This window comes from Nestor notabilis, unplaced genomic scaffold (genome assembly GCF_000696875.1).
Source record: "Nestor notabilis isolate BGI_N333 unplaced genomic scaffold, ASM69687v1 scaffold294, whole genome shotgun sequence".
Taxonomy (NCBI): domain Eukaryota; kingdom Metazoa; phylum Chordata; class Aves; order Psittaciformes; family Psittacidae; genus Nestor; species Nestor notabilis.
This window is the reverse complement of record NW_009925874.1, coordinates 89110-107122: the sequence shown is the minus strand read 5'-3', so window position 1 is coordinate 107122 and position 18013 is coordinate 89110. Positions and strand designations below refer to the sequence as shown.

The following is an 18013-nucleotide window of genomic DNA, read 5'->3' as shown; positions in this document are numbered from 1 at the left end:
GCCAAACCCCCGCCGTACCCGTTCCCCTGGAGGTTCATGGAACACGGTGCAGGAAAAGCACTGTCTGAGTTGTGCTAGAAAATATTTTTAAAAGTGTGTGTCACGTTGCCGTGGTGACAAAAGTTCTTCAAATGAGAAAACTGAAAGTCGAGGCTGGGGATGGTGACATGGGGAAGGGAAAGGGGGGCTGTTGTCATGGCAGCCTCAACTCTGAGCATGCAAGAGGCAAAGCACATGGTGGTGGCAGGATCTTGGGGTTTATATATAACTAGAAACATCTGCCATTTCTGCCAGCTTTCTCAGTGCTAATGAGTCCTGCTGCTTCACCTTCCTCTGCTGTAAATATTTGCCAGAAGACACAAATCTCTGAGGGAGAAGGCAAGAAAATACTTCTCTTTGCCTTTCATTTTCATATGAGCTTTCTGCTGTTCTGTGTGGCCCCTCAGCTCCTACCTGGAGAAGAACTTCCATTAGCCAGAAGCAAGCTGCCTGCGAAGAGTTAAATCATCTCAGGAGGAGGTAGAGGCTTGCATCATGCTCTTGCACAGCTTTAACAGCACCAGGCTGCTGCAGGATCACTTCTCTCCGCCCTGCATACACACGCACACTGGCTTTTTGTGGGGCTGAAGTGACTGTTCCTGAACGTGAGTAGTACCTTCTTGGCTTCTAGTTAGTAGCCATAATCCACCGGCAGTGCTAGAGCTGGAGATCAAAGCTGATAGCCCTAGATTTGGCTCCAAACTTTGCTCTTGGCTTCCCCTGCAACCTCTGGCAAGTGGCTTTTCCCTTCTCTGTGCCTCATTTTGTCCATCTAGAGTAAGGGAGCTCACACATTCACGGGAATGAACAGACCAGATTAATGTCAGCAGAGCCCTTGGAGACCTTCAGATGAAAACTGCCATAGCAGCACAAAATATTATTATATTGGAAGTGTAAAATCTACTTGGATCTGTCTCTTAACACCTGGCACTTGGTGCACTTCCCTCAACCTCCTTGTTCCAGGCAGCCTGAGACAAGCATAAGCCATAGTATCTTACCCTGTGAGCCTTAAACCTAATAAATCATAGACCTGATCCTTCTCTCGCACTGACCCAAGGCAGCATCAGCAACTCTGCTGACATTGATTATGTCGTTTGGTGCAGAGCAAGCATAAAAAGAGATACAACCCCAAACTCTTGACTTCATCTAAAACTTGATCTTCTGGCTATAGTTTTCCTTGCTGGCACAGCAAAAAGCAGGCAAAACCAAATCCCACACCACCTCAAACTGTCGAGCGCATCCCTGAGTCTGCACACTGCTTGCAGATGTAGCTGTGCACCACAGATGATTCCCCATCTCCAGTCCATCTGCTGTGTGCTGGCTGGTGCTTGCAGCGTTGTCCCAATACAATCTGGATCTCAAAGCTCTCTTCCCCCTGTGCCATTGCACCATTCTGCCAAACACAGCGGGAACAGCACTGCCCAAAGCTGGCTGACCCAAAGCTGATGCTTCAGAAGAGACTTCTGCTTCCCAGTATGTTGGGAAGTTGTAAATAAGCCCAAATGCATTCCCTTACGCATTTTGATTTCCTTACCTAATAAGCCCCTTCTCAGCAGGCCAGCCTGCTGTTTCTGAGTTGCCTCAGAAAACAAAGTTTATATATATTTTAATCTCAAGAACAGCATTTTGTCCCCTCTTCCCAAAGAACCAAACGTGTGGCTTGGTGACAGCAAAGCTTTTGGAGTAAAATTAATCTGTGTTTTGGCACAGCTTAAATGTGACATCACTGGAAGAATAAATAGAAAGTTGGGAGGGGAAGGAGCAAGTAAAGGGGTTGATGATACATTTCCCATGGCAGCAGCACGAGAAGGAAATCAGCAGCTGAAACCTTTTGGGTGCTTTGCTGAAACATTGTGTGAGCGGTTACTCAACAGGCTGACTTTCAGTGGGAGCTGCCCTTTCTCTCTCAACTCTGATTCCTTGTGCATCCTTACAGTGTCTGAGTTGCTCAGGCGGTTTGTCTCTGTGTGTGCCTTGTGTGTGCTCGCAGCTTCCATGCTTCAGTGCTCTAATGTGCATAATACTGTTTGTGCCTGGAGAGGGTTTTTGCTCCTGGGGCAAGCCCATGCTCTGAGTTGTGTGTGTGCTTTGTTTCTCCCTCACTTCAGCCTCCCACAGTGGATCTGCACATCAAGGCTCCCAAACCCTTCCCCTCACATGGGCTGTGTCAGTCAGGACTCTTGCTGAGTGTGGAGAGGTAACACAAGAATTGCTACTGGTTTGTGGTAGTGATCCCTAAATGAGGAAACCCACTGTTTTGTCCATGAGCTGCCTTTAGTTTGCATCTTGGCCAGAATGAGTAAGAGCTTCCACTGTTGTCCAGTCTCTTTTCTCAAATAAAGAGGACGAGGCCCACACAGTGCAGAGACCCTGTAGCTGATGATGCAGGGACTTAGTACAACCACCATGCAGTGATCTCTCTAACACTACTTTAGGCTCAGGAAAGCTCTTCCCAGCAACCACCTATCCCAAGTATATCAAGAGAGTAACACTGAGGCTTGAAAAGGCACCTAATGCCTCTATGAGAAAATTTGTCTTTACCTCTGTTACCTACAAAAGCCAAGGAAAGAAAGGAAAAGTGAAAGACATGTCAACTTTCTTCTCCGTAGTTCACAAATCCTCTTCTTAAATGTAAGTAAGCATATATTTCCTCACAGCAGAACAAACTTACCGCTGACCCTGGAGCACTCAGAATGACATGTGTTGATTCTCTTTGGAGATTTATTGTGCCTTTTAAGTCTTTGGGTTTTTTAAAGCCATAAATTAAGAGGAAATTCTTTGTTTTCTATTAAGCTGGAGCCATGTCACAGCTACTTGGTTATCTAGGGGGATTGATCACAGTTGTATGTTAACCATAGTGTGGATACAGATACCAGCACTGGCTCAGGACCAGCAGGCTTTCTTAGTTTGGATGCAGCACTACAGAAACACTACTGTGTTGCCAGAGAAGGTAGTGAAGGGCCACGAGCAGTGTCACTGCTTTCCTGTGGTGCAGAATCTGTTCAGAAATTTCAGGCATGGAAGTCAGCTCTGTGCAGAGCCAGCGCTGAGCTGAGCTGGTGTGGGTGCTGTCAGCTCTCTCTGGCAGGGTGCTTAGCTCCAGCTCAGGTGTGCTGGCTCCAAACAGAATCAGTACTATGTCTCTGCTTCCCAGACCCTCAGGAAAACCCATTTGTTCCAAGCACACCACCTCCAGTACGTGCAGCATCCTCTTAGTGTGCTCTCAGGCTCTTGGAGCACTCCAGCCTCCTAGACAGCCAGCCAGCCAGCCTAATGTCACACCACTGTCAAGGATCTGAGGAGTTCTGGTGCCCTCTTGGTTTGGATGGGCATACCGAGCTGTGTGCCGCAGAAACCAACACACCTCATTCAACATACAACTTAATTACAAAGCCCTTGTTTCACTGCCAGAGCCAGACCCCACTTCTCCAAGGTGTCCTTGATTTCTTTCAGCTCAAGTGATCACGTTAGAGGAATCCTGCTGCAGTAGAGTGTACTGTACAGAGTCATTTGGGGCTGACAACGGATTCAGGCTAATAGGATCCTGATAGCTTCTTCTGAATAAGCAGGATTTCCAAGACAGAGCTTTTATATAGCTACAGAAGACTTTGTGGAGGAAAATTTTGGTTCTTCCACTCTCCCAAGCTGCCCTTTCAGAAAGCATAGCAAGGTGTTCTTTGGCTGGAAGGACAGAGGTGACTTTGTAACAGGGATTCGGAAGCCACAGCTTGTTTTGGACAAGCAAGAAACAGAGAATACCCTTGGAAAGAGATGCTCTGAGTGTGAATCTGTGTTTTGTCTTTCTTCTCCTCACTCCCTTTCTTCAAATGACAGGCAGCAGAAAGGCAGAAAGCACAAGCAGTTCCAGGGGCAGAAGGAGGTGTGATGCTCTGTGCCCCAGCCTGGCTTGTGTTACAGCAGCACAGGAAAGCCCTGAGTGTGCACGATGAAAACCAGGGACGTTCTAATCACCACTCGCATTCCTCTGCTTGTGGACCAGCTATTCCAGAACATTCTTGCCCCATCTCTCTGTAGTCTGCTATAGGGCACCGCAGCCTGGCTTAGACATTCTCCAGCACACTACTGGAGTTAGTAGTCCCTGCAACACACACAGCTCTTTCTTTACAGCAAGAGCTGCTCCTCAGTGAAAGGTGTTCATTCACACCCCTGCACAGTTATTCCTTTGTGCTGCACAGTGAGTATTTCTTACTTTTCTCTTGCATGTAAATGCAAAGGTAATCCCAGGAGTGAGTGTGAGCTGGTAACTCCCAAGATTGACATTTGCACTGGAATCGTTTCACCTGCAGTTTAAATATTTCCAGTTGGAGCTCATTATCCAGGCTTACTCTATGGGCAGCAGAGAGAAAACGGGAATTCCTGAGGCGCAGTGCATTTCCAACTGGATGTGTTACCCTCTGGGTGTTTCCATCCAGTGACTGTAGTGACATAGTCTAGATCTCAAGGTCTGAAGTAGGTGAGCTGAACCCACCCTTGTGTAAAGCAGATGTTGTCTCTAACGGTGTGGGAAGTGCTGGGTGTTAGTGGGCAATCCTGAATGACCACCGAGCTCTGTATCTGTTCACCTTTCATCTAAACAATCCATTCCCATAGGATATTCACCCTCTGCTTTTGATATTGAAGTTCTTCCCTGTGAGGGTGCTGAGGCGCTGGCACAGGGTGCCCAGAGAAGCTGTGGCTGCCCCATCCCTGGCAGTGTTCAAGGCCAGGTTGGACACAGGGGCTTGGAGCAACCTGCTCTAGTGGAAGGTGTCCCTGCCCGTGGCAGGGGATTGGGACTGGATGAGCTTTAAGATCCCTTCAACCCAAACCGTTCTATGGTTCTATGAAGAAAGACACTTCCTGAATCTGACAGGTTACTCCCTGCCCCTGGCTGGAGTCCCCTGGGTTACAGGAGGGCTGGAGCTCTATGGAAAACACACAGAGGTGGGAGAGGAAAAGTCATTAGCACAGTAAAACCCTGGTGGCACAAAAGATCCATTCAGAGATCGTTCACAAGCTGCTGCTCTGACTTCATTAACAGCATCACCCACGGCTGTCACTCAGGCTGGATTCACTTTGGGTTATCAACATGAGAATGAGCATTTCTGCAATGGGGGAAAAAAAAGATGAAACCAGTAGGAATTATTCTTTATGAATGATGTGCTCAGCTTTCATACTGACCTATTGAGTCAGCATTGAGAGATGCATTTCCTAGAACAGCCTTTCATGCTGGATTTTGGAGATTTTCTTCTTTTCAGCCCCAAAATATCACTGAAAAGGCCTTTCTCCCAGTAAGTGACTCTGTGGACTCCAGTTGCCTCTTGGATGCAGCGGGAACAATGGAGTTTAGGAGCAGTTATCCAAATCATTCATCCTGGTTTCCAGCATTCTTCTGTGGCTCCCTCTCGTTCTGGCCTGAGCATGTCGCTTCTCACAGTGCATATGACCTCCTGTTGTCACGATTAGGTGGGGAAGTGTTAATATCTGCTGTGGAAACAGGCATTCGAATTGAACAGTTCCCTCTGTCAGCAGTGATGAGCCAATTGGGGCAGCTCACCCGAGAAACCGTGATTCCTTCCTTTTATAACTAAAGCCTTTTTAGCTGCTGGAACAGACTCACTGTGGGATGAGAGGAAACCCTTCCCTGGTATAGGCAATGGTGGCAGGTACATACAGTCAGGGGGGTGGGTGAAGCAGGACTGTCTCTTTCAGAGCAGCAAGGAGTTATATGGACTTAGCCATACAGTCAGGTAGCGCACCTATGGCCTGTCCCCTACTTCAGATACCTCCCTCAAAGACATTTCCCCTCCGGAGGTGATTCCCAGGTGCTATCTCACCTGCTGCATGCCTGGCTTCCTACATGGAGGCATGGTGGAGCCCAAGCAGTGCTTGAGGAGGGTCACACTACAACTTTTTTTGCTCTCTTACATCAGCCTGTATCAGGGTCTCTGTGCCTTTTGGTCTGTTGCCTGGTGCCCTGTTAAAATGTTGTGAAATATATCCTGGAAGGGAATACCAGAGTGGGAATGCAGGAATAAACTGGAACATGCAGCCGCATCTGATGCCCAGCAGTCTTCTTTGCTCCTCACATTCCTCTGCTCCGTTAAATCCAAGTAGGACATTTTGTCACCAGATTGCAGGGTGTGCTGCAGAACAGCCAGGCTGCCTGTGCCTTCATCCATGGGGAGGCCTCCTGAGAAGACACCCGACAGCAGAGAGGCTCTCTGCTTCATTCACATACAGCTGCCCAAACATCTCTCCTCCTCCACCAAGCATAGCATGAGCATGTGTGGGAACAGTGATGAGGCTCCCGGGCAGGACACATTGGCAGGCCTGGGGCATGGCCATCAGGCTTCCATCCATCCTGGCTCTGTCACAGGTTGCCCTGGTGCCACAGCAGCCTGTGGGACAGGATGCCAGTGTCAGGGGCTCTGTTAGCAGGCTGGTGCTGCTTTAGCTGGAAGCCAGCACACTAAGTGTATAGTCCATTGCCTGGTGAGAGCTTGAAGGTCTCTCCTCTCGTCGTTAACTGTGGTAATGGAGAAAGAGGCCAGAAGGTGAGCTTTGTGCTGAGCCACGCAGGACCAGCCCCATCTCATTCCAGTCCTGAGTAATGGGTGTTGGGTGACCTTGTTTGCGCAGAGACGTTGGACCGCATGACCCCCACTAGTCCCTTCCAACGCCAAACACTTTGTGATCTCTCCTCACTGTGGCTTCTTGTAAGGCATGGAAAACCAAACCTGGGTGATACATAGCTCAGGATAGCAGTCGCTGCGTGCCTTGTGTGTCTAGTTGTCATCACAAAGCTGGGTATAGAAGAGCCAAGCACGCCCAAAAACTCCACAAACATCCATAGGAAGAAGATGGTGTTCATCAAGGAATATTTGACTGCATATGCAGCTGGGACTTCTTAGTGTGTCCTGCTTATGACTGGTACTATGGACAACACAGGCAGAGAACTGATCCTAGAGGTGTGGTTGCTGCTGCCTGGTCACAGGTTCGGGGCTTTCTTGCTAAGAGCTGCTCTACAGCTCTGCCATGTTTTAATATTCCTTGCCGACCTTCACCTAAGACTGGAAGTGATACAACAGCAAAATACAAGAAATAAAAGAAAATGGTTGAATCAGATCCTGTTCTAGAAGTCTCAGCTGAACTTGAGGCCATTCTTTCTTGCATTTGATACTTGCAGAGACTGTATCTGACAGCTTCCACCGTGGGTCAGTGTGTAGCACACATTCAGCAAGAGCAGAAATCAAAGAAGGGCACTGCTTTAATGGTAAGAGTTTATTTCTGAGAAGTGGCTGATGGTCCCAAAATATTTGCAACCAGCTTATTTTATGAGTTATGAAGCTTTTAATATAAATGAGAAGGCAAAATCAAAGGGCAAAATGGTCTATGATTATGATTTTGTATTTTGGGTTTCAGTCTGTTTTTCAGCTGGTTCTGCTGACCTGAGCTCAGCTGCTGCAGCCTTTTCTGTTACTTTAGCAAGGTTCTTGACCTCGTTGCTGCATCTAATGATTTGGGGTTGGTTGACAGGGGAGCTGCCATTTAACCTGCTCCCTGTTGGCCCTGCAGATCTTCCACATGACCTACGATCTGGCCAGTGCAGTGGTGAGGATCGTGAACCTGATTGGGATGATGCTGCTGCTGTGTCACTGGGATGGCTGCCTCCAGTTCCTCGTGCCCATGCTGCAGGATTTCCCTGATGACTGCTGGGTGTCCCTCAACCGCATGGTGGTAAGTGCCTGCCCCTCTTGTGCCCTCACAGCTCTAAACCCAGGCCCTTGCTCACAGCATCACTACTTCAGCATTTAACATGGCATCCCCCAGTTCCCATTTATCCCTACCTCTTTTGAGGGCCTTCCACAGCGCTGTGGGCAAGGAGGTGAGGTGGAGGCAGTCTCAGCAAAGGGCAGGACTCAGGGCTGCAGAGCAGGACCTAGTCCCAGCAGAGCCCGCTGCAGGCTGCCTATGGCACAAGTCAGGAGCGAGGCAGCCCCTCCCGGCAGGAAACAGCAAAGAGCAAGAATGGAAACAGTTTTCTGCTGGGATCTGGACAAACTGAGCCTTTGGCTCAGGCAGAGGGGGTCCTAGAGCCATAGATGGAGCTGAGCCATAATTCCCATTACTGCTTCCAAGGCAAGTGTTAAGCCTTCTCTTCCACATCCACTTGCAAGCTCGGTGTGATCACCCACCCTTCTCTCTGAAGAGCTGCACTCTATCCCATTAGAATGGGTTGAAACAGACTCTGCCAAGCAACAGTGCAGCCTCTCATCATGGCAGCAGCAGCCAGACTTCCCAATAACATCCCAAGCTGTGCTGCTCACTCTGCTCTTTGCTGAGAGGGGAATTTATACCATATGGTAAATGCATGGGGAGTTCATGGTGTCTCCCATAACCTCACTGGGAATTCAGGCTCTTTTATTCAAAAGGACAATGTCAAGTTGATTAAACAGCAAAAACTGACAAAGCTTAAAAAATTACCTCTTATTGCAGCTCTTAAAACTCCACATTCCCCCAGCCAGTTCCTCCTTAAAAGAAATAATAATCAGGCAGTCTGGCAGAATAGACCCAATGTAACATGACTAAAAGAGCTGCCACGTTTCTGTGCCTCCCACTGGAGAGCTGTGGGCACATGCTGCCCATGCCTGAGGACACTGAACAGCCAGGGAAGAGTAGTCTGTTTGCTCTTCATTTTTTCATTTCTTCCCTCTGCAATAATCATTCACTTCTTGCTGCTGAAAAGTACCAGACTGACACTTCTGGAGCCTAGAACCCTTTATGTATCTACAGCACAAGACAAAACCACGCAGCAGCTGCCTTCTGCTATGCTGCCTTTATATTACTTAGATGACAGGAGAAATATCAGGCCGCATTATGCCAATGCTATTCAGGTTCATAGAATCATAGAATAGTTAGGTTTGGAAAGGACCTTAAGATCATCTAGTTCCACCCCCCCTGCCATGAGCAGGGACACCACATGCTAAACTATGTCGCCCAAGGCTCTGTCCAGTCTGGCCTTGAACACCGCCAGGGTTGGAGCATTCACAATGGACATCTCCTCATTTTTGGGAGCTCAGAGGTTCAAACAGAAATCACCCCATCCCGTAAAGTGACTTAGAGGTTCAGACAGAAATCACCCCATCCCATAAAGTGACTTGGCCATGGTGCACTTGCAGGACAGCTTCAGAGCAGCAGGTTTGAACCATGTTTCCTTTAGCTTCACTTCCGTCTGGAGGCTGCTGCTTGATAGCAACACATCTGCTCTTCCCATCAACCCTGGGAGAAGAGGTAAAATCTGAAGAGTCAAAACACCCAGATCTACTAGGAACTGATTTTGCTGATTCAAATGGGCTCTTGGACACCTTTCCCTCAGGGCCTGTGGGGCCAGAAAACCACTTGTAACCAGTTGAATGAAGACCTGCAAACACTGGGATCAGAGCCTGATGAGGTGGTAAACAAAGCTAGAAAAAGAGCTACCTGCACCAGACTATGATCACAGCCTACAAATGTCCATCAATGTAACTGTTTAGTGAAGGGATAGTCTGGAAAGGTGGCAGGAGACAGAACAGGGGAAGAAAAGATTTAGCCTCGGTACCTTCCTTAGCAGCAAGGAGAGGAGAGGGAAGGATGCATCCCACAGGCAGGAGGGCTCAGCACAGGCTTCAGGAGGGGCAGGGTAGAAAGTGGCTTCCACTCCAGAAGCAGTACAGGAATGTGCCAGCCCCAAAATACTTGAGTTTAGAGCGTTTAGCAGAGAGACTTAGGTCCTCTGGAATCCAACTTTCTTCTCACGATAAGGTTCTCTCCACTAATCTCCTGAGATTTCCAAATGTGTCAGTGGGACATTGATGGATGTGGAATGACATGATTACTGCAACAACTTAAATACAGCACATAGTGAAGTAATAGGAGAGGCCTCTGAGGCAGGAAAAAAGAAGAAACCAGTGTTCTGAGCTGATTTCTCAGACTTCAGTAGCAATTTCTCCGATCAGTAGCAAGATCTTGGTGATATTTTCCAGAATCACTCTGTTTGCAAGATGAGATGGATGGAGTTGGGATGTGGGAGGCCAGGATGGCATCTGTGACAAGTTGGGGTTTGGGACGTTCTGTACCGACCTGGTCATAGCTTTGAGGAGAGAGCAGCTTTTCAAGGGATAAATATACTTGGTGCAGGACTGTCCTGATTGCACACAAGAGCCAAAAAGCTGGGATGGAACCACTGTAGGAAAAAAAAGCATCTTCTGAAGCTGCTGCAGGCAAGGGGAGCTGAAAGTGAGGTGCCAAATGCTTTGGAGGCTTTCTCCTCAAGTATGCTGGTGCTGCTCTCCACTGCGTGAGCATTTCCCATCTAGTCACTTGGCAGTCCATAAAATTTTTTTTTGGGAAAGAAGATTCATCATCTCCAGTCTACTTCCTAAAGTTTTTATCCTCTTCCAGGGCCTCTGTGAAGGGTCTGGTGTTGCCATATCACATCAGGAGCTCGATAAATCCCTGGATCCAATTCTTCTTGGTGTTTCCCACATGCACCATGTAGAAATATGAGCAATTACAGGAGTAAGTGTCCATATGACTTCTTCCTGAACTGGCAAGGAAGGATGTTTCCAGTATTAATTGCTCAGCCCCATCTCAGAGGCTCCAGCATTGGCTTCCCTGCAGGGCACTTTATTAAACAGAACTCCAGTGAGTGAGCTGCCGAGCAACATTTGTGAGAGCAGCAGCATCTCCCCAAGACCCTCTCCTGACAGCACCTCACCCGAGATACCAGAGCATTGCTGAGACCTGAAAACTGCTGGAAACACGTGGCTCACTCCCCTGGGGTTTGTGCTGAGCTAAGGAACCCTGCAGAGAAGGTAAATAGCCTCGTGTCAAATGCAGTGACCTTGCATAGGGAACACTAACCATCTTCCTCCTAAAGGAGAGCAGCTTTCCTTTTGAGTGTAAAGCCTCCTCCTCACACCCAACACATTCCTGTAGTGGTGCTGAGAGAAAGGAGGATGAGAAACGGATGCAGCATGTGTTGTGGAGGACAAAGCAGTCCAGCGTGGATCTCCTGTGTGAGTCCTAACTCCCCCGAAGCCTCTGGTCCAGCTCCAACCCTCACTCAGCAGGCACATAAACTGTACAGTAGCTTATCATGGTTTATAACATCTGTCAGAGAGCAGCAAGAGTAGGGCTGCTCCAGCACGGGGTATAAGCCAGGAGCCAGAGGGGAGGCCTGCACAGGCAGCACCCTCACCAACTAGAGCGTCTCCTACCAGCTGAAACAACACGGGCAAAGCAGAAGTGAGCATTGACCATTCCAGGATGACGGTCACGTTCAGGGTCTACCCAGCGAGTCCGGTTAGGAGCGGTAAGAGATGGAAGTAAGGCTGTAGTGTAATGTTCAGGTCCCAGACCTGGACCTGTGCCCAGGTCTGGCAGGGTCTGGGCGCCCAGGCCTGCACTGAAATGGAACTCCAGGAACATGGGGTGCACGGGTGAGGGTCACAGGCAAGGCGGGTAACTGGGTCAGCTCAGACTGGTGCACTCGGAGCCCTGAGATCTCTTCAACTGAAATGGAACTCCAGGAACATGGGGTGCATGGGTGAGGGTCACAGGCAAGGTGGGTAACTGGGTCAGCTCAGACTGGTGCACTTGGAGCCCTGAGATCTCTTCGGTTAGGTGAAGGCCATGCAAAGCTCTCACTGGAATTAAGCCCAGAAGAGGCAGGTTCTGTCCACTGTGAAGTCTGACCTATCATCTCCATTTCTCATCCCACTATTTCCTTCCTTTAAACTGCATCTGAAGGTGTGTTTTCCAAACCCAGCACTTACGGTGTTGTCCAGGGGAGGGCAGTGATGCTCAGAGGCCTTATTTCACAGTTGGACGTTAGTTGTGCAGGAACAGAGGAACGTCTCTGTTTCCAGATAAGATCTCAGGATAAATGTGAGACTTCCCAACATTGAAATAAGGCTTTCACTACAGACAGTGCCTTAATACTGTGTTATTAGTGGTGTAAGTCAGGCAAAACATTGTGCCAGTGGACTATGCCCCTACAAGAATTTGCCAGTATTTCTCGCTGTCTTTCCTTCTTTCCCTCTAGTCTTCTCCAGTGAGGGTTCAACCAGGCACACTCACATGTACATCAAATGCAGAACATCCTATGCAAGGCACCATGCAAGGGGAGATCTGAGCAGAGGCATTGCATTCTGGACTCTAATCCCAGAGGAGCCCTTATAGTAATGTCAGTGTGGATGTTAAGAAAAGCTGGCTGAGAAACCACTTCGAAGTAATTTGAACTTCCTTTTGGAAATACTCTTAGTGCCAGGCATGTACCTGAGATAACATCCCCCTTGACTGTGTTCTGTAGCTCCATTTAAGCTGGCTTTAAGATTTCGTTAATGAAGAGCCATTTGCTCTTTGCAGTTTAAGGCCTCATTGACCTGTCCCTAATGGGCTATTTTAGCCACTCCAGTATGTCTGAAGTAGTACAACCCTCCCACCCCAGGGACTGGCATATATCGACTACAAGGCAGTGGCAGTAGAGTTTAGAGCAGGCCTAAAAACTAAAGATAGACTTATAAGCAAAGAACACATATACTGTGCCATGAGGTTCCAGTGCTCTTTACAGATGTTGAAAGAACTCAGAAGTTGTGTCTTGAAAGTAATTGCTCTGGAAGTTTTCTCCTCCATAGAAGTGTCTCTCTTTCAGTGATCTCTTCACCCAGCAGATACTCCCTCAGGATATTTGTTTTGAAGACTCCATGTTCTCCACCAGCTCTCATCCCCAGCCTGTCATTACTCAGCACTCTGCTCCTCAGCCTGGCACGAAGCAGGCTGTCCTCACCCAGAGCTGTGCTACTGCTGGGAATTGGGCTTGAGGCTGGGAAGTCTAGAGTTTCTGGGGAGCCAGAAGAGTTACTGCAGGCTACAGGGGCTCAGTGATATTGGATGTTGTAGTTTTGGATGACTTAATTCTTACAAAACACTGACAAGCTTCCTGGTAAACAGCACTTTGAGCAGCATGTTGCTAGAAGAATAGCATTTAAAACCTGAACTTGGTGACACCAGATGGTCCTTTTAAGCTCTGATCATTCTTTGCCATTAAAGACTGTGGCAGTCAGTTTCCTAAGATACCAAATTCCAGCTCAGCTGATCTTATTCTACCTCCCCAAATGCCCTTTGGAATTTCAGCTCAGCATTTCTGATCTCAGTTCTGTTGTGGGGATGTGCTGCCGTATTACACTACTGCCATACTGAACTCAGAGACAGCACTTCTGCAGTGTTGCAGGGAAATGCCTGGTGGAAAAGGGATGGGCCAGGAACCTGCAACAGTAAAGAGCCTTTTGGATAAATGTTGGTCATTTGTGACTGCCCCTTCCTGTTGTCTCAGAACAACTTTCCTCCTGAAGCATGGACAACAAATGGGCTACAGGCATGGAATTTACAGCATTTGCCATTCTGTAAGTACAGGGGCCACAGCTTTATAACTGCCAGTACTGCAGGGCTGAGGGAAAGGGGCTGTGGCTCCTGGAAGAGTTAACAGTGGAGATGCAGGGCTGGCTCCATAAGGTGATGACTTCATAGATCAGAAGCGGGTCTGCAAAATGACCCAAAACCAGGGTGGTAGAAAAATGGTCCCCCCCCACTTCTTTGGCCAGGACTCTAGGGGCCACAGCATAGACATGGGTGAGGGAAAGGAGCAGATTTACTTCTCTGGTGCTTGCACCTCAGGTAGCCCCTATGATTGAATCCTTCTTACTGCCCTGGACAGGCAGCAGAGTTCAACAGCTCTTCGCCAATAGCCAGCTCCCCACTGGTCTGGATTTCTGCATGAATGGGCATAGCCAGGAATGGAGACATCAATGGTCACATTAACTCTTGGCTCTGTCCCTTGACTCCAGGGTACTTTTTCCAGAACGGGAGGTCAGCAGGTTCCTGCTTTGTCAGGGAGGGGAGCCCAGACAGGCAGGAGCAGCCTCTTAGGGGCTCTGAATATGCTGCTTCTGTGGCACTTCGCTGTCACTTCTGTTGCTTTGCCCTTCTTGATGCAGTGTGAACCAGGCCTGGCTTGCATAATGTAATTGAATATGGCCAAGGTAATGCTATCACCTGCCTTTGTTCTGTCTCCTAACCAAGCATTAACACTCTCCAGAGGTTCCAGCTCTTTGTTACAGCTTCTGTTTACTACTTGTAAGCTCAGTGAAAATTTTCCATCATTAGTGACACTAAGAAAGCTGTTTGCAAAGAGGTCCTCAGCCATCCAACTCAGTGTGATTGAGATGCCTCCAAGGAGGTGTCCAGTAAGCTCTAGGGTTCATAGCATCACTGCTCACTGGTTCTGTAGCTGCTGCATCTCTCGGAATAGCACTCACAAAAGCATTGCTTCCCTTTTTCACAAGCCAGAAACCAGGCGTTCTCTACAATGACCTTAAAAGTTGCCATGGCATATGGATTTCCACACCTATACCCATGACGTTAATGCCTTCCTAGAACAGAGAGTGATAAATGTACAGATGATGTGCTGTGATGAATGTCACTGGAGCAGTGGTATATTTTCACATACCCTGTCACAGCAATGTGTGATGACAGTGCATTTACTTTACAAGGTTTTGCAGCACGGACTTGCTAGCACATAATACCCACAAGATAGTAAATGTGCCTTGAACTGTTGCATGAACTGAAGCTCCTCAGAATAATCATGAAATTTCTTTGCCGTGATGTCATTGCTGAGGTGCTGCTTGTGGTGGGTGCAGTAGGAGAGCAAAGGGTGTTTGGTGAATCCTTTACTTCAGCTGGCTTCTCTCAGTGGTTTATTGCACCTCACAAATTAGACCATTTGCAGTGTTCTCAGCTCCCTGAAAAAAGCCCTGTTTTACACTGAGAAGAGCTTGCTCTCTGGATATTGCCATCTTAATTTTCTGCCCTTCCCACCTGCTCAGGTAATGACCAGAAATCCTGACCATTTCCTAAATTGCCAGGAGTGATTTTCCCCACTCTAAGATCTTGCTGCTGGCACCAAGTTTAGGCCGTCTTTTACCGGTTCTCTGGTAAAGTCCATCTCCCAGTGGAGTGATCATTTGCACATGTGAGTCCCTTCAGAACACATAGGCTCAGTTTGCCAGGTTACCAGCATGTCACACTGCCTGCCTTCATTGCTGGGAAGTTTTGCCAGAAAGAGCACGTGGATTGTCTAAAACCCCTGTGCAGAGCCAGTTAATGTCAGATGACCAAACTTGGGCCTATAGAATCGTAGAAGCACAGGCTGGTTTGGGTTTGAAGGGACCTTAAAGCTCACCCAGTTCCAACCCCCTGCCACAGGCAGGGACACCTTCCACTAGAGCAGGTTGCTCCAAGCCCCTGTGTCCAAGCTGGCCTTGAACACTGCCAGGGATGGGGCAGCCACAGCTTCTCTGGGCACCCTGTGCCAGCGCCTCAGCACCCTCACAGGGAAGAACTTCTGCCTAAGATCTAACCTGAATTGCCTCTGTTTATGTTTGAACCCATTACCCCTTGTCCTGTTGCTACAGTCCCTGATAAAGAGTCCCTCTCCAGCATCCTTGTGGCCCCCTTCAGACACTGGAAGCCACTGTGAGGTCTCTACACAGCTTCTCTTCTCCAGGCTGAACAACCCCAGTGTGTTCAGGCCTCTTTGTAAGGGAGTTGCTCCAGCCCCTGATCACCCTCGTGGCCTCCTCTGGACTTGCTCCAGCAGCTCCATGTCCTTATGTTGAGGACACCAAAACTGCAGAGTGTTCCAAGTGGGGTCTCACGAGAACAGGATTATCGGAGGGGCAGGATTATTGAGTGTGCCCAGCACTTCCAAGCTTTCAGAGAATTCAACTGCTTTTTTAATATGTAAAGATGTGTTAAACATGGGCTTTGGGGTCGAACATTGGCTGTGCTTTTCTGAAATGTTAATGCCTGTCCCAGTGCTGAAGCTTTGTTTATCTCTCTAGAATGACTCCTGGGGGAAGCAGTATTCCTACGCCCTCTTCAAGGCCATGAGCCACATGCTGTGCATTGGCTACGGGCAGCAGGCACCCGTTGGCATGTCAGATGTGTGGCTTACCATGCTGAGCATGATCGTGGGGGCCACCTGCTACGCCATGTTCATCGGCCACGCCACCGCCCTCATCCAGTCGCTGGACTCCTCGAGGCGTCAGTACCAGGAGAAGGTAAGGACTGGGCTCTGTGACCCTCATGTGACTGTACCATGGAGTCCAGGGCTGGCAGTGACCTGGGTGAGAGGCCAGATGTGTGATGCCTTTCTCACCACGGTGTTTTTTTGGTAATCCCTTCACTCAAACCCTGAGGAGGAAATAGGTTCAGATTGGTAATATCAGGGCAAGTGGGTGACTCTTCTTGTCGCTGTCTTTTTAGATGAATATTATCAGTGTCACTGGTGGTATCTAGAACTGCAAGTCACTTTTTCCTTCCTGAGATCTTGTTTGAAATCCCAAGTGAATGTTCTGGAATGTGTGGCTTTGTTTAGCAAGTGCTGGTTGCAAAAGTATCCAGTTTATTCACTTCAATGCTCATGAGTGAAATTACACAAAAAAACCCAGAGCACAGACGAAAGCTCAGGAACTCCCAACAGGTTCCCAGGTAGCTCTTGAATGAATTGAACAGTTGTTGAATTGCATAATGGAGGCATGGGCACAAATGTCAGTTACCACAGCAGTGGCAGTAACCGGTGGTGGCATTAAGGTGGTGCTCTGTCTAAGATGGTAAAGGGCAAAGAGAGTCACTCATCATGATTCAGCTGATGAGGGTAACTCATCAGTTCCTTACCTCTTTCCATGCCCTTGGTTTATCACTGTCTGTACAATGATAGTTTGTTATCTAAAGCAAAGGTGCAGTGACAGGCAGGACACAGGCAAAACTTCTGCCTTCAACTTCTGCTTGAAGTTAAAATTGCAAAAGCAACTGCCCTCAGTTAGCAGGGCTGAGGATGCTATAGGCACAGGCAAGGAGGTGTTATGATCAGGGTGTTACAAATAGTTTTGTTCTGAAGATTAAAAAGTGGAAGAATTTTTTGCTAGCCCTGTCTGACTGGCAAGGTCCAGTTAGATCATGTGAAAGGGATGCTGTTATTCAAGTGGGTCAAATATGGCTAAGTGAATTTTAAGTTCAGGGTGCCCTGGGAACAGTTTTGAGATACGGGGTTACAATGCTTGGCCACAGAAAGAGAGTAGGGCAGAGAGTGAAATCAAAGAAGACCAGAGACTGAATCATGATTTGAGGAGAAGGAAGATCTCGAACCACAGCTAGAGCTAAAAGAGAGAAAAAGCCCAGGAGAAGAAAAGGGGAGGACTAGGATTTGTGTAGATTTTTACCACTGTGCCACAGGTTAGCTGGAGTAATTCTAATTGAGAGTATGGCATGCCAAGGAAAAGGACAGGAACATCAGGAATGCAAGCTGATCGGATCTGGCTATGCAGAGTAGTTATTCAAATGTGTTTGAAGCAGCATGGAAGTGAAGGGCTGATTTCCAGCTCCAGCCACCTGGCCAGCCTCACTACAGCCAAGTTTCCACCTGCAGGGCTGGGCACCAAGGCTTTTTTCTCAAGCCAGGTCCAAAGACAAGGGCAGAACTTGACCCTGGAAGCTGGATTCCAGTTAGTGCTCAGGGAAATCCAGAAGGGCACCAGTAGTGATCCTCTTTACTGGTACATCAGCAGGATGTTCATTTGGTGTGCTGGGTATTTCATCATTAGCCCCCTGCAGAACTGTGAAGCGGTTCTGGGTGTGGACATTGGGTTTAGGAGGAATCCCCTGGCTGCTAATTGTCCTCTTCCTCCTTTTTTTGTTGGGTTTTTTTGTTACTAGTTCCCAGTTTCCTGGGTTACTGCCCTCCTTCTTTCTTGTGTGAGCAATGATGGACGCTTGTGGCCCCTTCATGGTTCGGCCCTGGAGCAAGCTGCCCAGCTTCCACTCAGTTTCTATGGCACCTTTTAGCTTACCAACAGCCTCCCGCAGCTCAGCC

At 48.3% G+C, this 18013-nt stretch overlaps 1 protein-coding gene across 1 annotated transcript in view; it reads left to right on the top strand.

Moving 5' to 3' along the window:
• The window catches only part of LOC104404726 (potassium/sodium hyperpolarization-activated cyclic nucleotide-gated channel 4-like), a 91390-nt gene that overhangs the window by 49030 nt on the left and 24347 nt on the right, over positions 1-18013 (top strand). The window contains 2 exon segments of the mRNA XM_010013243.1: positions 7618-7779; positions 15984-16202. Coding sequence (XP_010011545.1) covers positions 7618-7779; positions 15984-16202 — 381 coding nt within the window.